This window comes from Rhamphochromis longiceps, linkage group LG14 (genome assembly GCF_057381845.1).
Source record: "Rhamphochromis longiceps isolate RC_006_pf linkage group LG14, R_longiceps_female_GT1.1, whole genome shotgun sequence".
Classification (NCBI taxonomy): Eukaryota; Metazoa; Chordata; class Actinopteri; order Cichliformes; family Cichlidae; genus Rhamphochromis; species Rhamphochromis longiceps.
This window is the reverse complement of record NC_140570.1, coordinates 33836328-33861991: the sequence shown is the minus strand read 5'-3', so window position 1 is coordinate 33861991 and position 25664 is coordinate 33836328. Positions and strand designations below refer to the sequence as shown.

General features: G+C 40.7%; 1 protein-coding gene across 1 annotated transcript in view; it reads right to left on the bottom strand.

Annotated features, from left to right (window-relative positions):
• The window catches only part of LOC146654495 (LHFPL tetraspan subfamily member 6 protein), a 47692-nt gene extending 22760 nt beyond the window's left edge, over positions 1 to 24932 (bottom strand). Inside the window, exons 1-2 of the mRNA XM_085380147.1 lie at positions 24644 to 24932; positions 23259 to 23770 (exon numbers count right to left, since the gene is read on the bottom strand). Coding sequence (XP_085236273.1) covers positions 23259 to 23643 — 385 coding nt within the window. The 5' untranslated portion in view covers positions 23644 to 23770; positions 24644 to 24932. The remainder of the gene's footprint in view (positions 1 to 23258; positions 23771 to 24643) is intronic.
• Positions 24933 to 25664: the final 732 nt, after the last annotated feature.

The following is a 25664-nucleotide window of genomic DNA, read 5'->3' as shown; positions in this document are numbered from 1 at the left end:
TCTGTCCCGTTTGTAGGAACTGAAAATAAAATAAATTCATAATTATAATAAAGGTCAATCAAATGGACCAATATGGCAAGGCCATGATGATCCACTTGGTAAAATAAATCCGCTTGGCATCTTTCTTTGCCTTAAGACAACAATTCTGATGGCTAAAGATCCAAACGGGACACAAAAAGAAAAAAAAGAAAAGAGATGGGCAGTAACGCATTACTTGTAACGCGTTACTGTAATCTGATTACTTTTTCAAGTAATGAGTAAAGTAAGGGATTACTATTGCAAAAACGGTAATTAGATTACCGTTACTTTCCTGTAGGAACGCTGCGTTACTGCGTTACTAAAACCGTGATTTTTTGCGAGAATGTCTCATGACAGTGACGTAAGCGAGTGCACCGTTAGTGACAACAGCTGTGTGCAGATCAACAATGGATCACATATCGATTGTGGGAGAGAGTATGAGCGTGCAGCGTTTAAAGCGTGGAAGTACTGACCTTACTTTGAGTTTGATTCCATAAAAAGTGACAAAAACATTAGTGTCCGTTGTGCGTGGGAAGAAAACTTCTTTTTGCAGCGAAAAAAACCCCTAAACTTCCGAGCAAGCACTGAGTGCGCAACGACGTAATGGGAAATTCACAGAGAAACTCGCGGATTCTTCCACTGACCGCTGCGGCACACCTGCACCAGGGTAAACCTCCGCCTACCGCAGTCCTGCTTTGCAGGTGAAAATAGAGCAACAGGACCGCTGAGTCTTTGACTTTATTTATTTTCTGCTGTGTTTTACTTGCATCTGTTTGAAAGAGTGAGTGTAAACACAAAAACCTATTTTATTTTATGTGCTGGAATGTGTAGAAAATAGGTTTAAATGTTAAACTAATTTATTCAAGTCAGAATGTTGCATATAATTAAATTTTTGCTTGATGCATAAAGTTAAAAGATTAAAACTGATAAAACAAGTTAAAAAAAGAGACTTTTCCATTTGATTACATTTTGTATGATGGATTATGCAGAAAAAGTAGAATTGGGCTGAAAGATCTATCGCTTTCTCACCTCTTCAGGTTGTAAATCGTGTTTTTAAAAAGTAACTAAGTAACTAAGTAATTAATTACTTTTGAAAATAAGTAATCAGTAAAGTAACGGGATTACTTTTTGGGGGAAGTAATCAGTAATTAGTTACTGATTACTTTTTTCAAGTAACTTGACCAACACTGGATATCGATTCATTAAATCCTGAATCACTTTTTAAATATAAATGTATTTGCCAGAATCTCAGGTTAAAGCTTTCGTTTCAACAACCACCAAACAGCTAAAACAGCAAACGAGAGCAGATAAACGGATTCAACACAAAGACGTAAACACAAAGCGTGGACCCAACGCAACAGAATCTGTAAGATGTTGAAAGCCGACACCTCACAGATTCTGATGCAGCAGGTTTTGTCACTATCTGACCAAAATTGACTGAAAAGAAGATCAAAACTACGCTTCACATTTGATAAATATCGTCATTAATTCCCTCTTACCTTTGCTGTTTTGCTTCCACCATGATAAAAACCACACTTCCTCCACAGCCCTCTCTCTCTCTCTCTCTCTCCTCTCAGTGCACTTCAAGAACATTTTCCAATCTCAAATATCAGTTTTCTGTCTTGTCTTATTACGCACCAGTCTATTGTTGTGTACAGCGCTGTCAGCCGCTGTTTTTTTAATTAAAAAATGACCTGAGACAAGAAAGCCCAATTTCTGCTGTTCAAAACCGAAGAAATGTAAACTTTTTAAAACTATACCAAACTGCAAAATGCTTAGCTGTGTCTCTAATAAAACCTCTGTAACTTTGCTCTGCTTGACTTCAGTTTTTGATCTACTGCAGAATATTTTTAAGGCAGTTATCTGCTACAAAAAGCCAGGCCAGGAAAATCTCCTTCATGTGTTTCTGTGCTTTATCCTTAGTTACTTTGGCACAAAGGCGCCTGCTGTGATGCTTACACCTGATAAATGATCAGAATTATAATATTTCTGACTGTCTGAGGCAAAATTTCCCCAATTCGATTCAGTTCTAATCAAATCGGGACCTTGTGAATCGGAATCAAATCGATTATAGAAATCAGTGACGATACCCAGCTCTACTTAGCACAGACAATTTAAACGAAACTTTCTAAAATGATCCTAAGAAATGTGCGGTACTGTGCAAGAGTCCTCATTTCTTCTGACTTTCTTATAAGTAGTCCTGAGCAATAGCCTTCCAGACTTTCTAAAGGTCTTTTCAAGTTTTTTCTTTCGACATTACCTGCTTTTTTGCTTATTTTTAGTCTGGTACCTGACTATTTTCAAAGAAGTATTTGTTTTGTTTTTAAACCACTTCTCACTGACCTATGACTCATTCAAGTATAAAAAGGCAACTAACTCATAAGACCCTGATAAGCCAAAGATGTGTCTACACATAACAGGTCATTTAAACTCAATATAAAAACAATTCTTAATTGTAACTTTAGGGACTTTGTTACTAGCAGCCTGTCACAAAAAATGCCAAATATTATTTTTGCATCGACAATGTGATTCCCAAAGAGCTATTAGCATTTGGTATATCTTGGAATACTGTGTAATGTGTCCTTTAACAACTTTTGGGGAAACTGGACAAGTGGAGGGCAAAAGAATAAGAATCACGGCTAAAAACTATCTAGAGCAGATGAACAGTATCTGAAAGACATGTGCTCAAAAAACAGGGAAAAATCCAACAAAGACCTGACACAGGAGCTGAGAGACTCATGTGGCTCTTCAGTTAATCTTCTGTTCACCAAAGCCTCATTAGAAATGGTCTAAATGGAATGCAGGCTGCCAGGGGAAAAAGGCTAAAGTATGCTAAATTACACATGAACTGAACTGAAAATCAGTGGCAGCAGGTGAGTGATGAGTCCAAACTTAAAATGTTTTGTTAAAATGATCACCAGTATGTACAGAATTGGGGCTTCTCATAATTGATGGAATTATGAATGCAGAAAAGTACCATCGTATTTTGATGGAACATGCAGTGCCATCTGGAAAGCATCTGATTGGCAAAAGCTTCTTTTTTTTTTTTTTAACCATTAAAATGATCCCAAAAACGCTGCCAATGTAGTAAAAGCATACCTGGATAGAAACACACAAAGGGACAGCCCACAGTCCAAACCTCAACATTACTGAAGCAGTGTGGGATCATGTTGACAAAGAATAGAAGAAAAGGCAACAACATCCAAAGAAGAGTTCCAAGAACCCCAGAGAATTATTTCTAAAGACTACTTAAAGAAATTACAAGAACGATTGCCTTTCAGGTTGGGTTGAAGAATACAACAACAACAACTTTATTTATATAGCACATTTAAGACCGAAGGTGCACCAAAGTGCTTCATAAAAAGGTTATAACATAACAGATATATGACCATAACAGAGTACAAATAAGCTAACAAATGAGAAATACTGGTTAAACAAAAATACAGATTAAATAAGAAATAGTAGAGTAGAGTAGAGTATTCATAAATATTACGTGGTACATCAATAGAAGATAAATAGGGGTGGCCATACCAAGATTTGTACAAACTACCTTATACCTTATGTACTGTATACACTGCATACACTTTTTATGCATTTTTCCACATTTCAATAAATGGCTACACCTATTCTCCTTATATAAAAAAATGAGGACTGGATCGAGACTTTTGCACGGCACTATATGCATCTTTTCATTCATTTCATACCAATTAAGTATCGGGGCAGCTTAGTAAAGTGAGATCATAAATCAGGTCTTACTTAAAGGCAAAACAAATAAGGGACTGCAGCTGCCTCTCTCGTGTCTGACCAGTTTTTGTGGGTAATTTATGAAAAGTGCTGACAAAAACTGCCGCATATTTTTCCAGTTGAAGATGGAAATCTGATTGAAAGATTAACGACAGCCAAATGAGTGGTATTTTCATCCAGTCAAGGGCAGGAAGACTATATAATGTAACATGAGTGAAGGAGAGATCTGTCAGTCAAGTATTGTGCAGCTTGGTTGAAATTCTTGCCAGGCCACAACGAGCAAAGTGAAACTTGCGGCTTGGCAGTGCGACCAGACCATTTATTCCAAAGGACAGAAATTACAAGGTGCGGTGCAAAAGTATTTTGGTCAGTACATATTGAACTGCTCGACTAAAACTCTTTTTGCACTTCACCCTGGCAACACAACACATACACTTGTCCGTCAGCTCCTTAGCTTAGAAGTTTGGGAGGAGCACCAACATCAGACATCCCCGGTTAACATTTTCCACCGGTTGTGTTTTGTCTGAAAAACAACCAACAGTGTAAGAATGAAACCATCTTGTGGAAGGAAGTGTGAACCCACCTCTGGAGAGAAATCTTCAAACCAATTTACCCAACCCTGGTGGCCAGATGGGAAGGCGGAATATGCGTTATGATATGAAGACGAAACATTTGGACTCTGCGATTACACGTCATGCATTAAATGGTGTTACACCTCACATCTAAGGAAATATAACTGTTGGTTAAGTTGTTTTAGTGATGACAAAAAACAAAAACTAATAAAAACGATCAAAGGCAGGATGGAATTTGACGTTCCAATTAGTAATCTGTTCACATGAGAGCCTCTCATGGAGCTCTACAGATCGCAGGAGCCTACAGTAGATTAAATGCATTATGTAGCAACTCATATCTGTGTCAAGACGCAAGGAGTGATAGAGAATCAGCACCAGCCCTGACATCTGTGACTGATTACAACTTGTAATGTTCCAGTGATAAATGTGTGAACAAGAGGCGGTGATGAATATAACACTGTTCCCCAAGGAAGAGGGACCTTTCATTACATGTCTTATTACTGTCTCTTCCTACTGATGGCTTAATTGATCCTTATGGGCCAACAAACAACCCCCTCCTCCATCCATCCACAGAATATGATACTCAATGCAAGGAGAAAAAAAAACCCCCAACCACAGTAGCTTTTAACCCAACAAGCCCCTTTGTTCATCATTCAATTACAGCGCTTTAAGGCAGTGAGCCTCGTGTAATATTGAGTAGTTGCTAGACCATAAAGGTGAATGCAGCATTTTATCGCATACTTTAATTTATATTGGCCATAACTTATTTTTCTCCAGAACAGAAACCATGGAAATAGTGCCACTGGTCTGATTGGCATGTCCTACTGCCAGAGCTTCCTCTGCTGTGGTGCGTGCTAAACTGAGCGCCTTCATGGATGAATTCAGAGGAGAAATGCAAAGCATGGAAGAATAGCGCTCCTTTCTGCCCACAGAGGTTGACCATGGCCATATGCTGCAGCTTATTATTCTGCTGTCTTCCATTGTATTTATAGCAAGGGGAACTTGATTTAGATCTGCTCCATGTGGTGATTTGCTGTAGGGATGGGTGCCACATCTTCCGCTCTTCTATATAATCTCCCCTTTCTCTGCTTACTGGCCTTTATTTAAAGATAGTAAGTGAGATAGCAGTGCATCGTTTTTCTCGCTCCGTCTTTCTTTGACACCAGCTGCTGCTGTGCACTTTATGATGCTGGTTGGGAGAAAATGAGAAGGGGGGGGATAAAAAAGAATCCCTCCCACTTTCTCTGGTGGTATGCAAAGATTCCACAGGCGGCCTCCAGAGCCCCTATCCTTCCACAACCCTCCCCCAGCCTCGGCTTCCATCAACCTTCAGTGGCCTCTGAAAGAGCGGGGTAAAGAGTGGAGGTAACAGAGCTGGGGTCTAAGGCAAAGAAGAGGAACAAGCGTATTAAAAAACAGCTTCACAGTTGACGTCAACGGCTGCATCATATATAGATGTGCAGCAGGGTTTCCAAGGATTTGTTCCCACAAAGGTAACAAGTGTGGGTGGCAATTTCTTTCATATAAATACACTCTTTGGAAATGTAGGGCAGGATAGCCAAGCTGCCAAAACACGATTTTGTGATCTAATGAAGTCTTCATATAGGCGCTGTCGATAAAAAAAAATAGACTAGTGAAATAAAATTCTGTCCGTTTCTGACCATTTTTGCAGGACAGGCACGAGCCCATTTCAACTGTAATTACATTTTAGAGGAGATCATAATACCTCCTAATGGGAGGGAAAGTCATTACAATGGACAACTGGTAATGTGATCGTCTACCCATGACTGACACTCAATTCAAATCTTTCTTTAAATGCCCTTATTTCATTACCCTCTAATGTATTCTTTACTCAGTGTGCCGGTGCAGAGAGAAGTGGGAGAGATGAGGGAAGGGACGGTTAAAGATGAGCTTCTATCTCAAATGCCTCATTTCATGGTTATTTTTCTGCTGAAAAAAAGTTCAAACTGGGGAAATTCTAATCTGATAATCAGTATCTGGCTGGTGCTGAAACAGGCAGCTTGTCTCCTTTGCCTCACTGTTAAGCCATCACGTTTACTAAAGCTGTATTTGACTTCCACTTGAAAGGAACAAACAGTGAGCTCGGCCTGTAGCAGCTTTGTCAGGGGCAACATGTCATTCATTTTGCCACAATTGCAAGACTTTCTGAGTGTACTTGCCAGAGTAAACAACTTACCATAAGGCTGACCGTCTGTCTTCAGCAGAAGGCAAGAACTATAACATTGTGCTCTGCACAGTTGGAACAAAAAACAGCAGCAAGGCTGTGTTCAGTTCTATTTCTTTTAAGAAAAATCGGAAATTGTTCACGGTAAGCTGTTTGTAGTTAAGAGAAGGAACAAAATGTTTAAGAATTTAAGAAAATTAACCGTGCAAAATGACTGTGCAAAATGTTTCATCTGCTGTTTTCTAAAGATGTAGAGTCACATAGTGCTGCTATAACAGGCTGTAAAAGCCTCTGGCTACGATCCAATGGGTGCATTCTGTGACAGTACACACAATGCACCTATTGGACTGTAGTTTAGTGTGCATTGTGCGGAAGAAAACATAAACAAACAAGCACACAAATGACTTGCAAACAGTTCTTTGTCTTCCTAGAATCTTTGTGTAATGGAGAGCAAACACGGATGGGGAACATCTTTGGATGTTTCTGCACCATCTGCAAGTGTTTGCATAACTGGAAGACTGATTGTTTGCTCTAACCTGTCAATATGGTGATGCCAGGACTGAAATATACAGGAAGAAAATTTTAAAAATACATATATATATTCAACATTGTTTGAGCAAACATGTATGTGTGATGTGTGAGCAGCTTCCAAAACAAACAGAAGACAAACATGACAACAGGAAACTGCACAAAGAGCACAGCTAGTGAAATTTCCCATGCTATTCGCTCATCATCACCTCAGTGTGATGCAGTATCACACCGGCTTGTTTCCTCTGAAGAAGCTGGAGGGGATGGCCCTTTTCTGCGCAGGGAGAGAGGACAATCTTCACTTATTTTCAAAAGCTCACCGACACGTGGGAAGATACGGGCCACTGCTTCAGTGACCACCTGGAGACCAGATGAAGGCTCCGGGGTTTAGCATCCCTTGCATATGCAAGCGCAACAGGATAGGCATGAGGATGGTCTCACGCCTGTAGCCTGTCTTGAAGACGAATGAAGCGGTGGTGCTGGGCCTTGGGGCCTCACTGTGGGTACCTCACTGTTGGGCTGGTAGATTAGGTCTGGATCGCACTTGACATGCCACGGGAGAAAACAATTGGATGGAGGGGAAAGAGAGGGGAGAGGTTTCTCTACTACAAAGTGGAGCAGCTACCGTGTGATTATGTCCTTGTTTATAAAGATATTATAAAAGGTATATTTAATCCTTGCAAGTCAAGTAACCGATCGTTTAATAAACAAGATCTGAAATACATTTATTAGATAAAACTATTAGCTTTTAAATCGTATTTTCTCTGGTTAATATCAGTGTGAATGGAATATACTTAAGTAATGGCTGTTGAACAAAACAAAAAGCCTTACCTATGTTAAGCTTTCATTTGTGCTGTTTAGGCCATTAGAAATAATAATAATAATAGATTGCCTTTCTAAGTGTTTTATATTATCATTGGAGAGACCACATTAGCAGCCACTCAAGTGACAGCAGCCTATTTTCCCCTGCTCATTTCGCCACCCCCACCTACTACTCCTTCCCTGGAGATATATAGCCAGCCATATACATGCCAATGAATCACACTCCTGCTCTGCACACACAAGTTGCCCTTGGTTAGGTGTTACTTATCAAGCTCAAGGTCTAACACTGGGGTAATTATCACAAAGAGCTGAGCCATGGGAGCATGTTAGACGATGATATGTTTAGCTAAGGTGTAAGGAGGGGGGGGGGCTCTTTAATTGCCAGGCACAGACTGTAAGATCAATCATTTGTTGGATTTTTAAGACAAGAGACAAAAGAGGAAGGTCAATGGCTGAATGTGACAGAGAGATAATGCTTCACGTGAAGAATGCGGAGCAAGATGTCTGCAAAGCCACTGAAAGAAACAATGTAGAACAAATGAGAGTAAACAGTGAGGCAACAAATGCTCCATAATTACCTCAAGTATCAAATAGTGGTGTGCCTGTTGTTCATGAGAGGATGAAGATCTCTTTTCAGAGATCAATAAGTCCTACAGAAGCCTGGGCCTCTGGTGGAGTCTCCACCCTCCTCTCTTCCCACAATTCCCACTAGCTCCGTGTTTAACTGCCCACAGGGCTAGTTTAGGGGAGGAGGGCGAACTCGAAACAACAATGCTTAGAGCTAGGACACTAGTGAGCTCCCAGCTGGCAGATCCAAGCTTTGATCATGATTACAGATTACTGTGGTTCAGGGCAGGTGTCTTCCTGAGTAAGCGACACCCTGCTGAGGGCCCATCAATAAGCAGTGGGAAGAAAGACTGTTTGAATGGTATGCCTCAACAACTACAAAACCTTTCAACCACTGATACTGCTGTACAAGCTGGCTACTTTAAAATGTTTTGTTGCCTTCTAAGAAAGAGGATGCTTGTGAAAACCCAGGGTACCTTATGGGTAGATTTCAAAAAGGAAACTCTTTTTTTCTATGAAGGAAATCACAAACTTTTGCCCAAAGGAGTCTATAAAAACCACACCCAAGTTACTCTGTCCCATTTATGTATCTGTTTGTCAAAGCACACAGATTTTTACTTTGCGGTCCACGGCAGTTGTTGTTTGAAGCTTGTATTTTAGCATACGCGTTTTTCTTTAAGCTGAATGTGCATACCACCTCCAAGCACCAGTTGTTAGAAACCAGCCAACGACTGCACAACAAAAAGTGCTCAGCTCATCTCGAGCGTTTCACTTTCAATGTCTTGGAGAAGCTGAGGATCGACCTGTAACCATATATTTGCCAACTGTCTATAGTGTAAGCTTTCCTTTTTGCTGAAAGTGTGCAGAAATGTCAAGAAGTGAGAGACAAACACCAGCACATGAAAGCCTCAAACCCATGGGAATGCAATCTTTTAAAGCAAAAAGCTCCTTGATTTCTTTAGAAACCTTGTAATGTCACATTGTTTGTTTCTACACTTATCCCTCTTATTAAAATATATATTTTAAACCCTGCATTCACTGTAAAAACCTATTAATGATTCAGTCAGTTAGTTATTGAGTACACAGTGAAACCCTTTATGTTGTTTTTAAGTTAATTAATTAAGCAAAATGTCAAGTAACAGTTTTCATATTAGCAAACATGATGCCAGAGTAAACAGCAGGATTTTCACTACCGGTAGAAGACCTGGGTGCAGCACCTTAGCATTTTCTTTCATGGCGCCAAAGCTAAATGAACAGAAAAAAATATGTTAAGACATGTTTTGCTGTTATTTATCAAGTCAAATGCTTCTGTGCTTTCATTTGTTGTACCAAAGTATTACCATATGAAGGAGTTAGGCATGCTATCCACAGACACACAGCAACAATGGTGAACTAAGGATTAAACAATACTCATGACTAACATGTTTGATTTTTCTGATGATTTCAGGAGAGGTCATTACAGTATCATAATTCTGGTGTTTATATTACTGATATTCAAATTTATTTAGGATATTCAGATATATATTTTTCAAATTTCCTTTTGAAAGTCTGAATATTATGAAAGCTCATTGCTTTTAAAGGTACTTGTATTTTGTATTGTACCACTGACATAAAATGACCATAAAGTTATAACATTGTCGTTGTATTATTTTATTAATATTATGTAATCTAAACAAAAGTATTTACTATATCAGGCATCTTTTTTTTTACTATATTAACTGAACCACATCCAACAATTCTATCAACATCAAAATACACACAAGTAAAAGTCCACTGCATAATTTACAACATCTTCAACAAAGCAGTATGTGAGCCACCCGATTTTAATCAAGAGGTGCAGCTCTTGGTGCGCAATCTAATCCAAAAGTCACTCTAACCATACAGGAAGCACCTGCCAAGATACATAATAAAAATCCTACTCAAATCCTCGAGGACATTTCCAGCGCAGATGAGCTGCAAGTGAGTCCACATGCTTTTCAGCTGTTTCTCTACTTTCACTGCCAGGCAAAGTGATGTCTAGCTCATTTCTAAGTACACTGCCCAAGAAAGTGGAGGCTAAATGATTGCAGAGCACCAGACACATCGGAGGCTAGAGAAGAAGATGCAGAGATAATAACGGACATTTACCGCCTAAAACCCAGTGGGGTATTGCAGGGTCTCTGTGCACTGCACAGCTGTCTCTGCTTTTATTGCTATTTTGTGCACGCAGCCTTTGTCAGTTTACCAGCTATCTTACCGAATAACCTTGATGTTAGTGCTGTATGTGGCTGATGTTCAGTGTAAATACTGAATGACCGATGTCAAACTCACCTTTCTCTGTAATAGCCATCAGTGCCGCCTCACTTTGGAGAGGTTATGCAGTTATAGAGGCAGAAAAAAACAATTTAAGGCAACATATCTTTCATGAACAAGCTGACTGAGAAAGAAAGATGTCAGTATAGCTTGAAAGCAAACATCAGATATCAAGCTGGCAATCAAAACGGTACAACCTACGCTTTGTCCAACTACTCTCTGACTGACAGTCTGCACAGTGTTATCAGCAGGCCGGAGCACCTCTGACTTCTCAGCTCCTATTATCTCTCTTTTGCACATGACGAGCCATTCAGCTTCCATCATGAGTATGACTGAGTGCTCTGTTTGTGGAAAAAAAAACCCACCCACACTCTGGCCAGCCACTTACTCTGTGGTTATCTTCCAGTGTCAGATGGGAAGGCACATCATGGTCAGACTAAAACATGTTGAGCAGAACAGCTTTGGAACATTTTAATATTTGATCGAGCAGCTCTCAAAGAAAGTCAGTCAGAATTGTCTTTAATCTTTGTAGTTTTACCCTGGAATAATCACATCCAATGCATGCTTTGTAAACGAGCCAAATTCAATTTAAGATGCTCGACTAAGAAAGCCATATCTTTAGCTTTCTCGCATTTATGTGGTCTGGCTAAAAGACAGGAGGCAGGAAGAGGAGCTGCCCTGAGGGGAATGCCAACAAAGGACTGGCATTAAGTAGCACTATCAGTACAGTCACGATAGTGACATGTTCTATAATATTCAAGTCTTAGCTGGCGGTGCACGAGATAAGTAGATTTGAGTGATATCTCTGGCAGTGGAGCAATACGGTTCAGCTCCCAAGGGCTTGGCTCCAAATATATAATCACTCCATAATTACAAATCCTCCATTCTGCTTCACCTTAACAGGTGACACCCTTGTTTTTAGCGCTTTGTTAAAAGCTTTCTGGTTTCCTTCCAATTTGCCCATGTAATGGTGACTAAATGGTAGAGACTGACTACAGGGTGTGGAGTCTGTAATGAGGTTTACGTATACACTACTACACAACAGCCTGGAGTTGCCCTGAAATGATGAGACCATCTGAGGGCCTGACATTCTCCCTCCTTTGGCTGCACCAAGTTATAAACAGAATCAGCGGCAAGGCGAATCCTGGTGCAAACCAAACCCCACTGAAAATGAGTCATACATATATAATCTCATTTATGAGAACCAAGCTCTCATTGTTTTTGTGCAGGGACCAAATGGCCCATTACAACTGAGAGAGCATACTTCTCCCATACTGGCTTCTCCTATCTTCTCATAGGGGATCATCTGATTGTTGAGGTTTTCTCTGTACTATTCCAGTACGGAGGCAACTATTATTGTGATTTGGCACCGAACTTCCCTAAAATCCAAAAAATCATGTTCCTGTAAACTGGCTGGTTGCACAAACTCCCACGCACCCTTGAATATCCTCGATCGATGAACTCTAGCTGAGTGTGAAACAGTTGAGATGAAAATTAGCATGTGTGAGGACAAAAGGGTGGAGTGCCCACTCCAGGTAGGGAATGAGTTGTTGCCTCAAGTGGAGGAGTTCAAGTATCTTTGAGTCTTGCTTACGAGTCAGGGGAAAAAAAAGGAGCGGGTAATTGACTGACAGCTTCGTGCAGCATCTGCAGTGTTGCAGAATGCTGTACCCCTCTGTTGTAATACGAAAAGATCTGAATGTAGAAGCAAAGCTGTTGCGTTACCCATCGATCTACATTCCTACCCCTATCTTTGTCCATGAGCTCTGTGCAGTGACCAAACTAAACAAGTTCACCGATACAAGTGAGTTTCCTTCACAGAGTTTTTGGGCTCTCCCTTAGAGATAGCATGAAGAGCTTAGTGATTTAGGAGGGGCTCAGAGCTGCAACTCCTCCACATCAAAAGGAGGCAGTTATGGTTGTTCGGCAATCTGATTAGGATGCTTCTCGGATGCCTCTTGGTTAAGGTGTTTTGGGCACGTTTAACTGGAAGGCGGCCCTAGGGCAGACTGAATGATTATGCCCCTTGGCTTGGGAATTTATATGTATAACATTTGCAAAATAATGTGAAGTAGTTGGATAGAATAGCCCAGACACTTACAGAAAAAAAGATGATACAATTATGTCCTTAGAAATGATTTGAAATGATTACTTCATCTTGTGAGGCTTTATTTAAAATGACAGTCACACACAAAGCAGAAAAATGATGGTGGTCAGTGTTTCCATTATCTTGTAGCTATTCACTGAAGATTGGTGTTTTCATTATGGTGGCTAGTCTATAAAGCCTGAGAATAACACATAGTTAATCATTTCGACTGATCCACACCATCTCCCGCTAGAGACATCAACTCGTGTGCTTGTTCAAGCATTAGCTGGACTATGTGGGCTCAGTCCCAGTGTGGTTCTAAATCAAACCCATGAAAACTCTCTCATGTTGTGACGTAACTTGAGCCAGGTCGCCATTGCCGTGGACCTTGGTGTAGATGGGCTGTTGGGCCTGGGATCAAAACACAGGGGAGTCAGAATGGGTGAGATCCAGAATTAGAGCAGACAGCAAAGTCAAAGAGTATCTTTGTTCCCAAACTCCCTTTGAAAAGGAGCAGAACTCTCAGCTTTCAGTTTTTTTAATCCAAGTATTTTGTGACATTTTGCTTTTTGTTCAACATAAAAGAACAAACAAAAAGAATGCACACGGGTGAAAGAAGAAGAACGTGAAAACAAAAAAAAAATGATGTGAGTAACAGTAATACAGTGCATGAACATAGCAGCAGAGGAGGTGGAGCCCACATGCAGGACACACTGTCTTGCTAATGTTCTCAACTCTTATAACAGGTGAGGAAAGTGATAAGGTATCATGACTAATATCAGTATTCCCCACCAACCTCAAGGCTGTTTGTACACTGCACCTGACCCAACTTGTCACATTGCAACAAGTCCTTGATTTAGCTTCCAATATGAGTTTATCTTTTATAAGAACCTTTCCTTTGTGACACTTTGTGTAAAAGCTGCCAAACCCCAGACGGCTCTTCTGCAGAGCTGTTTTCCATAACAATCCTATATATGGTCACCTCCTGCTGATCTTCATAAACATATACAAATATGGGTAGAGGAGTATTCTGTCCCCTTTATAGCCTCTTCAAACTCTCTCAGAGATGGAAGCTTACTTTGTGCATTCCAGAGACACTGTGTTATGCTTTCAGAGGCTTATTTTGAACCGAGTGGCTCAAAATACAACCAGCCACTATGTCGTATGGTAAACTGAATGGGCGTCCCAGCTTGGGGTCTCTTATTTCAGTCTGCTTTCACAGCCTTTGTCTGCTCGCGGTTAGAATAACTGCCTGAATTCAAGCTTTTTCATGCTGGGCTTTGTTTATGCCTTGCTGTTGTTGCAGTTTCTTTCTCTCTTCTAGGTTCACCTGAAGGCCAGTCAACAAGGTGCCATTTAGCTGTTGAGGCTTGACAACAATCTGCCCAAAGAGGGTAAAAATAGACTTTGAGCGCTGAACGGACTGTAAGCTGGATGGTGGTGGTGTAACTTAACCTGTTTATCTAGCAGACCCCCAACCACTACAAGACTCCGGGGATTTAGACAAATGTTGACCCTCTCTTTCCTCTTTCCCCACTCTTCTCTTCCTATCTCTGTCTTTCCTCTGGTTCTGCACCCCCTGCTGCTGTGGAAACCAGATCAAGTAATGGGAAAATCCCACCCAACTGCTGCTGACCAGCTGGAATGAGAGTCTGGGAAGTAAAGGAAAACTACTTCCACCAAAACACTCAAACCTCAGCAGTCAACACAAGTACAGCCACAGGCCACAAATTGAAGATTATTCTTCAGCTTGTGTCAGCCTTTTAAAAACTGAGGCATGCACACTTTTTCCCTGAGACATAATTTCATGCGGCACAATTACATGGTTGTCATTTTATGATAATGATGGGAGTGACATTTTGCTTATTACTACACCAAGGTGCTTTGGTGATTTTTTCCTGCTTCCAAAAAAAAAAAAAAAAAGAAAGAAAGAAAGAAAAGGAAAAGGAAAAGCCTACACAGCACATTTGACTTATATCGAACACTAAACACACAAACACTCTGTGCAGAGTGTGTATTGGAAAAATCCCTGGATAAATGTGAATTTTAACACAGATAGTATAAAAAAACTGTGAAATTAGTGCAATTTTAACACTTTCTCTTGTGCAGCACAAGTAACTAATAAAAGCCCTTCAACTTAAAATTGTACTGGGGACGGTTAGTGGGCAGAATATATTTACCCCAAATTCCCACCATTCCTTAAGGCAGACAGCAGAGGCAGGCCTAGGACTCAGCAGACAGGACATTACTAAACTCAGTCACATGCAGAGTTATCTACAGACACCCACCAGAAAATAAAAGCATACAAAAAGCAACCTTTCATGCTAAAAAATGTAAAAAAAAAAGAGTCCAATTCACACATGCAACTACAGTCACCATGTCATTAGGTGACATGGTGTACAGGTGACCTCTGTCCTTCTCTGATCTGATCTTCAGCTGCCTTATATGTCATCTTCACCTGTCTTCACATGTGTTTGAGTGACCCACTGAAGTACAGGGTCTGTCCCAGAGCTGTACACTGACCCTGATCTAATTCACCCAGAGACAGTGCTTACACTCTTCCACAAACTGACGGCTCCGGCTTGCCATGCAGCGCTTAATGCTATTTCTGGCCTTTCAGTGATAAAAAAAATGGGAAACGCTTGGGTTCCCTAAGTCAAATTAAATGAGACATCTACAAGTCAAAGGAGGGAATTACTCACTCTGAAATGAATCTTCGCATTGGCTCTTTGAATACGCAAATTTGAAATTTAATGCAGATCCAGTTTGATGGAAAACACACAATTTAGTCATATTTCTTAAGCAAAAATACACTTCTCAGTATTCCTAGCTGCCTTTTTAGTTGTAGAATCATCTCAATACATTGAGCATATATTCTATTTTCTCACCGGCCTGCTATTTGACCTACGCAGCAGCACAAAAGAAGCACTGACCTCACATTCCTCTCACTTGGAAGAACAGGGTATAATTAACTGTAGTGTTAAAGGCATGGTGCCTCTGAGACTGTAAAACAGGGTATGAATACAGAGCAAACTATTTTATCCCATAGGGCTGAGAGCCAATCCATACAATCTATACTTATTCATTTATTCAGCCAACTCATGGCCTCGGTCTCCCTCGGAAACGTCTAACGGGTCAAATGTGGGCTTTTCGTCCTCTTCATCTCCAATTAGACATAGCATGTGGTGATCCAGGTATGTGTTGATGTTTTTCTCTTTGCATTGTCTGCTATTTGTGTTTCTGTTTAAAAGAGTTTACTTTTGTGCCTCCCACTTCAGTATTGCTCACTGTGAGCAAAGACCTGGACGCTGACATCATGCATGCCCTCCACAATGTGTCATCAGTGATACAGAGGAGTGGAGCCTCTACCATCTGTGAAGCATCTGTTTAAGCACTGATTCACCCATTCATGCATACAGTATTCACTGTTTTAGTTGTCAGTGGCAAGGATCTGAGATGTGTTAACAATTACTTTTCTGTGTACTTTGCCCTTTCTCTGAAAACAGAGGAGAAGGTCCCAGAAAATAAACTTTTGATGGTCTAGGACAACAAGTAACAAATATTACACAGTCTGTGTAAACAGGAAATAAAGACGCAAAGTTTCACAACTCGAGGAAGGCAGTGTTGGTAGGTCAATCCACCACTTTGGCCCAGGATGAATAATGGATGGTAACATCATCAAGTGTCATTATTAAGATAAAGCTCTAATTTGTTCAATACCAGAAAACCACATACTGTAACTAATGGCATTTCCATCAGCTCTGGCTGTTAACACACTAAACTACTATGATGAACACTGCACTCTGATTAAGTTAAGTGTTGATTAATAAATTACTCAGTCTATAAAATGCCAGAAAAAGGTTAGGAAATATTGATGTTGATGTGGGCAAGGGTCAAATGAAATGTTTTGTGTAGGCAACAGTGAGGAACAACTACAGCTGTGAGTGGCTGGATAATCTCTGACGTTTCACTTGCTAAATTCCTAAATTAACAATGGATAATTGCTTGACTACCAAAATTGTTGTTGATTTTTTTCTGTAACTCAGCTAATCATTTAATCAACTTATAGTTTAATTGCTAGGAAATTCATTTCCCCAAATCACCAATTCCCTTCCACTCTCAAGCTGCTAGTTGTCTGTTATTACAGCTGCTTCAAAGTCAGACACGAATGCAGACACAGTTATGTTCCCCGCGACAAAAAACAATCTGATATGAAGCACGCCTGCAACTACAGCAGAGAAAACAATGACTTAACAGAGGAATAGACTGAAATAACCCTTCTGTCTGTGCTTTAGTTCCCCAGACTTCCTGTTTGACAAAACCAAATCCCTGTTGATGCTGAGCTTTCCGCTCTTTTCTATCTTTTTTTGTTTTTGCCTCACTCTTTTCTCTTCTAACATTTGTTCACTCTTTCTGTCTTTCTGGCTTGGACCAGGTCCACTATTCGGGTCACTGGTTACTGGCCCAATCCATTTTTTTCATGCTTGTAGCCAACAGCAATGTACAGTGCCGCTGTGAGGAGTAGGAGGAGGCACTCGTGAGAAAGGGATGGAGAAAAAGAGGGGATGGACACAGATGGGTGGACACAAAGTAGATATAGGGGAAAGGTGAAACAGGCGTGATATAGAGAGTTAAAGACTGAGAGCACTGGAAATAATACTGAAGTACCCCCAAATTGAATGGCAGAAAACAAGTTCAGAGAGTGGAGGGTGAATGAAAAAGACAGACCTGAACCCTCCAGACAATAGCCTGCCTGTAGTTCACATGCTACATTTCACTGCTCTTTGACTCCAAACACTCTTACGCTGGTATTAGTGGAGCTTTGAGGCAACAGTGCACTGTGAAAATAGCTGCCGGGCTAAATGAGTGTATTACAGTGTAAGAGTGGTCTTTACTTTAGGTGATCAATCAACCCAGAGGTAGAGACTTCCACTTTATAACCATTAGAGGCCTGAAACATAAGCAGTGAAGAGCAAGACACAGTTCTAAACATCATTACACTAGACTCTTGTCCACAGTGAAAAGTCCTGGCTCCCTCCTCTTAAACATGTGCTTTCTCATTAATTTTTTCCAGTGCTTACATGACAGATGAGACACTGCAGTCCATCATCATCAAATCAGACTGGCAGGCCTATGAGGAGGGAGGAATACAGATAGGCTTTGGAAGTAAAAAGGATAACAGTGCATGTCAGGAAATATTTAAATATTGCCCAACCCCCTCCCCTGGAAATGTCTTGTGATCTGACACCATTTACACATGACTGTCAAGAGACACTGTTCCAGACAGAATATTTCCCGGGAAATGCGAGCCCCTCGTGCTAAGCCTCCCTCATATGGATGCGATTTCATTTTGTTGAACCTCTCGAAAATGAGTGCTGGTGGCGAGAGGGGAGTGGAAGCACGCATTCTGGGACTGGGTGGGATCCAGCTGGCAAGAACTCACAAAGCAGCCACAAGGACAAAGCTCCTGGCTGTGCTGGTATGGCTCCAAAACAGGACAACACAAGGCTGTGCCAAATAGCCCTTGGCAAAATTATGAAAGCCATGAAGGCTGCCCATCTGTAATTTATTTACATGTCTTTAAATTTATCACTCATGTCCATGCCCTCCATAGACCCTTTGAGCTACACAGGCAGTGCAGACAGAGATGGTAGTAAATGTCATCCAGCCTCGCCAACACACGAGCGGGATACCGTATTAACATGTTATATGTGACAGGTGGGTCACTTCTGTGGAAATGACAGAGCTACTCAAGAAAGTGAGTGAGACAGATCGAGTTGAGTGCATTTGATGTGCTGCTTCATATTCTTCACTGACCGACATTCCACAGCAGTGCGGCCAAAAAGAGTCGCTGGCACAGAGGTTCAAACAGAGCCAATCAACCAGAAAACGAAATGGAGAAGCTATCCTGAAAAGCAACATGGCCAATTATTTGATATCACAGATCAACTGCAGCTTCAGTGGAGGCTGGTGTGGGAAGTATTCAACCAGGACGGTCAACACGTCTGTGCAAACTGCAGAGGCAAGAGTCAACGTGTCGCATGGTTTCCCTCATAAGCACGTCCTTCTGCTAAAACAAACCGGACTAATAAGGTTTCACCAACTTTTGCTATATTCTGTTTGTACTTTCAGTCTATTTGAAGCTTTAGTCTTTTCTTCAGTTCTGCTTTGAAGAAATAAAAAAACCCCCATAAAGAATAAAAATAAAGCTTTGCAAACACTCAAAGGATAAAACATGTCACATAAAATTGCAAGTTTATCATCTCAGTCTGGAAGACCTCACAGGGCAGCGAGAGAACAGTGATGCATTTGAAAAGCCACATTTTTCTGATCTAATTTCATCAAAGAGCTGTCAGAAGCCCGGGCTAACATTTAATGTAATAGACATTAAATGTCTCTAATCAATAATAAATGCTTTTAGCCCATCCCACAGTGATAGCATTGGATTTTCTCCCTCAAACTGTGAAGAGTTCTTCATGGAACAATGACAGATAAAAAAATGAGACTTTATAGATTCCCTGCTGACCACAACTTTCCCTTATAGTAGTGAAAACGCTGCGCTGAGCTATTTCTTGTTTTATATCCCAGGAGACTGTACACCTCAAAGGTCTGCACCCCCTCTGAAACTGTAGCAGTACAAATGAAGTCCCCTATTTCCACCAAACACACTGCCCTGAGAAAGTCCCTGAAAAAGGACAAGCAGAACCTGTCATGCATTATATTGTTTGTCTTGTTGTTTCACCTTCAATTTTAGGACAGAGCAGCTCCCCACACTCTCAATAAAATATAGCTTATACCCACTGGCCTTGAGTTACTATATCTGCTGACATTTTTATCAGCAGTTATAATGACTTCAATCCAGCTGACATTTTCTGCAGGTCGAGGCAATATATCGAGAGATCGCAGGTTATGTTTTGGAACAATGCTTTACCACTGTCACTTTAGCACTTTTTGTTTTTTTATCAACAACTTTTTTATTTGATTGAGTGCCTTAAAATGAAGATATGGCATAGTTTTCTGTCATATAAATGCAGTTCCAGTTATTAACTTGAACTGCAACAAACTGCTATGCTTTGGTCTTAACAATATGTCGGAACTAATACCTTTAAAATAATTACACTTCTTCAAAATCCCCTTTACTGAGCAACAAAGAAATGATAGGAAAGATCATTTTGTATTTTCTTCTTTTACAAGCAACAACAATACTAATCAAGCCTTTGTTATTTCTGAACAAATGTATAACGCCAAGTATTTTCATCAGGTGTGATTAAAAATAGGTTGCTTTCCTCTACTTTGGCATCTCAGCATTGTTTTCCTGCCTATTTTGTAAAATGGTTTTTAGGCTTTTAAGCTATGGTGCAGTTTGGCATCTGGGTATGTCACAAGGTTATTAATCCCTTAAGGCCAGTCACACACACTGCTTGACTTAGTCTGTCTCAGACAAGGTTTTGAGATCTGGACAAAATCCTGATATCGGACCCAATTCAGAGCACATGGCGGAGACTGAAACCTCCAACTTCAATCTGGGCTGAGAGGCAGCCCGAGGCAGGGATTGTGTGCTTTCAGACATCAGTAGATTTTAAACATATTTGAAGTTTTTCAGCGCACAGTCTGCATTGCCTTTGAATGGCACATAGAGTAAGCAAGGCAACATATAAATACAGAGTGACTTTGTTAAAAAAAAAAATAAGTCAATGTTGCAGCCACAAGCTCCAGGCTATTATCAATTATATCCAATATTTACTGATGCTTGGGCAGAGCAGTTATCCAGTCATAGGACTTGTGATTGTTAGTCATTAAGAATTGATACAATACAAAATATCCAAACAAAATTAAATTAAAAACATAAAAACACAACTTATTGTTAGTTTATTTTAGTATGGGGGAAACAGAAAACATTTAAAAGGTACAGAAGATGTTTAAATCATAGCTTTAAAATAGCTTTCTTCCTGCTGTGTCTAGCTCCACTTGAAGCATGCAAAAAAGACAAGGCAAGGCTCTGCGGGGGGGGGGAACAAAATCCCCAACAACAAAATCCGAGTCAAGAATCTTAATGTTTGAATCTGTCGTCTGGGCCACAGTCGGTTTAAGTCCCCAACGCTGTATAAGACAAGACGCTACAGTGAACGCAGTGGTTTGGTGCAAGTACAGGATTTATGAACCAGAGCAGTCTCCTGCTCTCATACTTTGACTCCAGCTCTGTTTCCTAGAGGAAATCTGGGCCTCAGCCATTAGCAATTAACAAGCTCTGGAACAACCTTGCCTGTAGTGAGCTGGGAATAAAACGCTGTTATAAGAGGTAAACAACAACACTAGAAACAATAACAGCCATTGTCAAAAGTCTTTCTCTCCAACTAATGAGATAAAGAACTGATTTCTTTCAACTCTAATCCGTTTCATCAGAATGAGATGAATTACAGGAAGATGTAAAGTGGATGGGCTACTCGTGCCTTCTCAGAGGTCCTGGCCTCTCTGGCAAGATGCTCTTCATTAATCAGAATGGCACCGGTATCAGAGAGCGGACCATTAGGCTCACTTCACTTTCGCTGCTTCACAAACTGTCCTTGCTCTGGCTAATCACTGATATTTGATCACACTTTTCGGCACCTTCTGCAGCTGTTCTGCTGCAGATCTTTATTTCTCAGCCAGGTTCTCAGTTAATGAGAAGTGAATGCTCGGTGTTTCAGTCATCAGGTATTTTCCGTCCTCTCTCTCTCTCTCCCTCTCAACTTCCCCTCCCTGCCTGGATATTTCAACACTTTGTTAGCGATAAAAGACAATACATGGTGCAGCCCACTGAGTTTCCCCAGTTGTGTCACTTCCAATTAGCCCTTCTGAGACATCTCTGCCCTTTGGCTCACCAGTATTCGAGTTAAAAAAGATCTGATCTTCGTTGTATTGCGTGCTGCCTTGCTTCACTCTCCCACTGTCTAAATTCATGCATGTCTGGATTTGTGAGTCTATGAAAGAGAGAAATCGCAAGAAAGACAGACGGGGAATTTTTAATCCTATAACCAGAAATAGCAGCTTGCTGTAAGGCTCCACGTATGGGGCTGCTGTGAACTTAAAAGGAGCTTTCCTTGTATAAAGGTACACATTTCTGAATAAAGCAGCAAGCCTTCACCTTAATCATCTTCCATATTATACATCATTAATACCGATGTTCTTAAGTAGCTAAGCTTTTTAGAACTGGGACATGGCATGTTGTGGTGGCCCTCTGTAGATTTATCCCTCAGGAAAAAACCTGGCAGCTCTGTCAAATCTGCCCGCAACCTGCTTCTATGTCACATCACTTTTTGAAGCCAAAGTGAAGTGGTGGGGATTGTAAACAGCAGAGTGGTGAGCCACAGTATGTGAGCAAACGTTTTTGAGCTAATGAGAGGACTGGAACGCCGCAGCTTCTTAAACTAGGGCAGAGAAACTCGCAGTTTCAGTGGAAGACTTCCCTCAGACCTCACGTCCCGGGAGTACACATGTGCAAAACCAACAGCACAAACAAACAAAACTGGTGCTGTGCGAAACAGTGTCCACTTAGCGGAATCAAACAAACAGCCAACAACAGGACGTTTTCAGGGCCAACGTTGCAGTGAGGACGGGACTCTGTCTTTACAAAAAACATTCATTTAAACTTTAGGGGCACAGAAGAGAAAGTGTGGGTATAATTTCAAAAGTCAAACTACAAAAAGAAGACATAAAATTGATACCAAATGTTGACTTCACAGAAACAAGCACGGGAAAAACAACTGATCATAGTAAAATAAAGGAAAGTATATTAAAATCCACATTTTCATTATATAATTGATTCAGCATATTCACACACCTCCTCTAATTGGACCAAAGCTGTACATGGCCAAAAGGCACTCAGAATTCATGTGATGATGTTAATATTTCAGTTTTTGCCACTTTTTGACACATTTTTACAAAAAATCAGTTCAATTCCAAACCGCAATGAGTAGATAGTGGGTAACTTTTACTATATTAAATGTAAGTAAGTATTAAGACCAAGATATCGGGGATGGTTTTTCGTTTCCTATACAACGAGTATCGGAGGAAGTAACAGCTTAACTGGACTGAATGCAGGTTTGCTGGCCAAGAAAAGTATTGAAATTTCTATACTGCCTTGTTTCCTCGTTGATGCGCCTGCAAATGGGTTTGAGCCAAATCTGACGAGAAGTTAATTAAAGGCATTACATCCTTCATAATCTCTATAAACATCTACATCTCAGGAGTTTACAGAGGCTCTTTAAACCATCTTTCAACAGAAAGCAAACCGTAACAAATGAGTGATCTGTTCACTTTTCATAACTGCAGTCAGAGCTTCTGCGTTGCATGCCAGCAGTCACAGCCCAGTGAGCACATTGTAGAGTTGGGCTCAGAGTTGGCTGCAGGTACGAGCATGCACAAACGCACACAGACGAACACACACACGCATATAAATACTCACCACCAACAAACTGAATACCGCCAGCCACGCGACCGATTGTACGTGAGATGAGGTCAGAGATGCAGCAGCCCATGAGAGCTGTGAGCGCCACCAGCAGGAGGAGGCCACATCCCACGCCTGTCACCACAGTACAGATCCTCCATTCAAGACTCGGGATGCCGTGGAAGGAGGCGTACCTCCCACACTGCTCCAGCATCACCGTGGTCTGGCTCTCTTCATCCCTCACTGGGTAGGAGCAGCGACGGAAAGTGCCAAAGGACACTGGCTTGTCCATCTGTATTCCCAGCAGCCAATAGGGCATGAAGAAGCCAACACAGGAAGCAGCAGCGCACAGCAGGGACAGCAGGGCCCAGATAACACCCGTACATGTCAGACTAGACGCCATGGTAAACAGTCTGCAAATGGTTCACACTGAACTAACAGCAGTTATATGAGCAGTTGCTATGTTGTGGGAAGTCTTGCAGTGAGCATTTAACACTAGCAGCCTTCACCTCCTCAGTGACTCCGGGTTCCTGTCAAGAGGAAGAGAAACATCCAAACTGAGCACTGACCAGACAAATCATCTGTGTGAACAAGTTGCTGACTTTGACATGTGACCCTGAAAACAAGAAATGTGTTCCCCGATCTTTATAAATGGATCACTAACACAAGCAGAGGAAAAGAATCACAGACAGGAGAAAAATCAGGGGAATAAAGACCTTCAATTATGACATCATCAGGCAGTTATTCTCTAATCAGGTCTTTTGCATGATTGTTAATTAGTAAGAAGTGTTTTTAAAAGTCCTCAGCTAAACTGGGAACTTAGTAGAATAGACTAAAGTAGACTAAAATGACACATTTCTGAATTGTGATTTAAATAGATTTAAGATCTAAGAGGAAAAACAGTCACCGATCATATTCATTTAGTCAATAATTAATCCAAGTTTGATGAACTAAAGGCTGGCTTATTCTCCATCTCACTTATTACTCTTGGGCTTCTTTGTTTATTACATATAGGAATTCATTGAAGATATATATATATAATAAGAAAGTAAATATGAATGCTAATTAGTACATCCTATAATTGGAACAACTGGGATAACTCAGAATAACTCAAATTTAGTTTGATATTTAAAATAGAGCTAATCCCTATAATAAACTTTAAACTTAAGCTACAAACAGTATTATATCGTAACTGACTATGACCCATACTCACAAAATCAGTAGAATTTGGATGCTTAGTACAGGAAACATAGTTCAAGTGTCTTCATGAGCCGCCACTTCTAGAACATAGTGATTTTTTGCTAGGGGTGACCTTAAGGAACACATTATCGCAGTGCCTACACTATCGGAATGAAAAGAATGAAAACAGGGCAAACACAGGGGGAAAGCAGAGGAAAGCTTACATGTTGGGAGACCTCCGAAATTAGGTGCGCTCGGTGTGCACTGAGAGCTTGTTTCCATCTGCAGACTCCAGCTGTGTTGGATCTTAAAGCAAACTTTTCTTCAGACGAGGGAAAAATGCAGAAGAAATGCGTTCGGTCCTGGAATGTAAATCCAAAAAGTGACTGCAGAATTGGCTCATGAATCACTTCGTGCTCGTCAATATATGTAACTGAAAGGATGATCAATTATTTACTCCTGTGCGGGCGCACAAATGTGCGGTGCAGTCTGACTTAACTCCCGTTTCCACATTCCTCCTCCTCGGAGAGAGAGAGAGAGAGAGAGAGAGAGAGAGCGAGCGAGCGAGGGAGGGCTGGATGGGGGCGGGTCCATAAAACACTCTCAGGAGGCGACCATCAATCACACAAATCTGGACTCGCCGCTACTATCGCTCCTACAGGCTCCTGGTGCATTCACTGACCCTTTGAAAATGATGCACGTTCTCGTACTAAATCCTTCGGGATGCTCAAGATAACGAAAAGCTGTCAGTGACTTTCATGTTAAAATGTTTACCACATCTAGCTTTGCATTTGGTTAGGTAACCTCAAATTCAGGTAAATTAATTCAATATTGACTGACATTGTATGTCAGTATTTGCACTGGACATCCTTAAGGGAGAGTTTAAGGAGCATTGCACATGTATAACTGTTTGTGTGTGTGTGTGTGTATATATATATATATATATATATATATATATATATATATATATATATATATATATATATATATATATATATATATATATATATATATATATATATATATATGTGTGTGTGTGTGTGTGTGTGTGTGTGTGTGTGTGTGTGTGTGTGTATTACACTCTTTTTCATAGAATTATGGTGTACATATTTTTTCGTAATGCAATTTGCACTACTGCCTATAGTGTCAGTCTCACTATTATTGTTTTTTTTTTAATCTAGCTGAATTCGGATATTTGTGATGCATCTTTCATTTAAGACAAACCTGAGAGTTGGCTGCACCTTT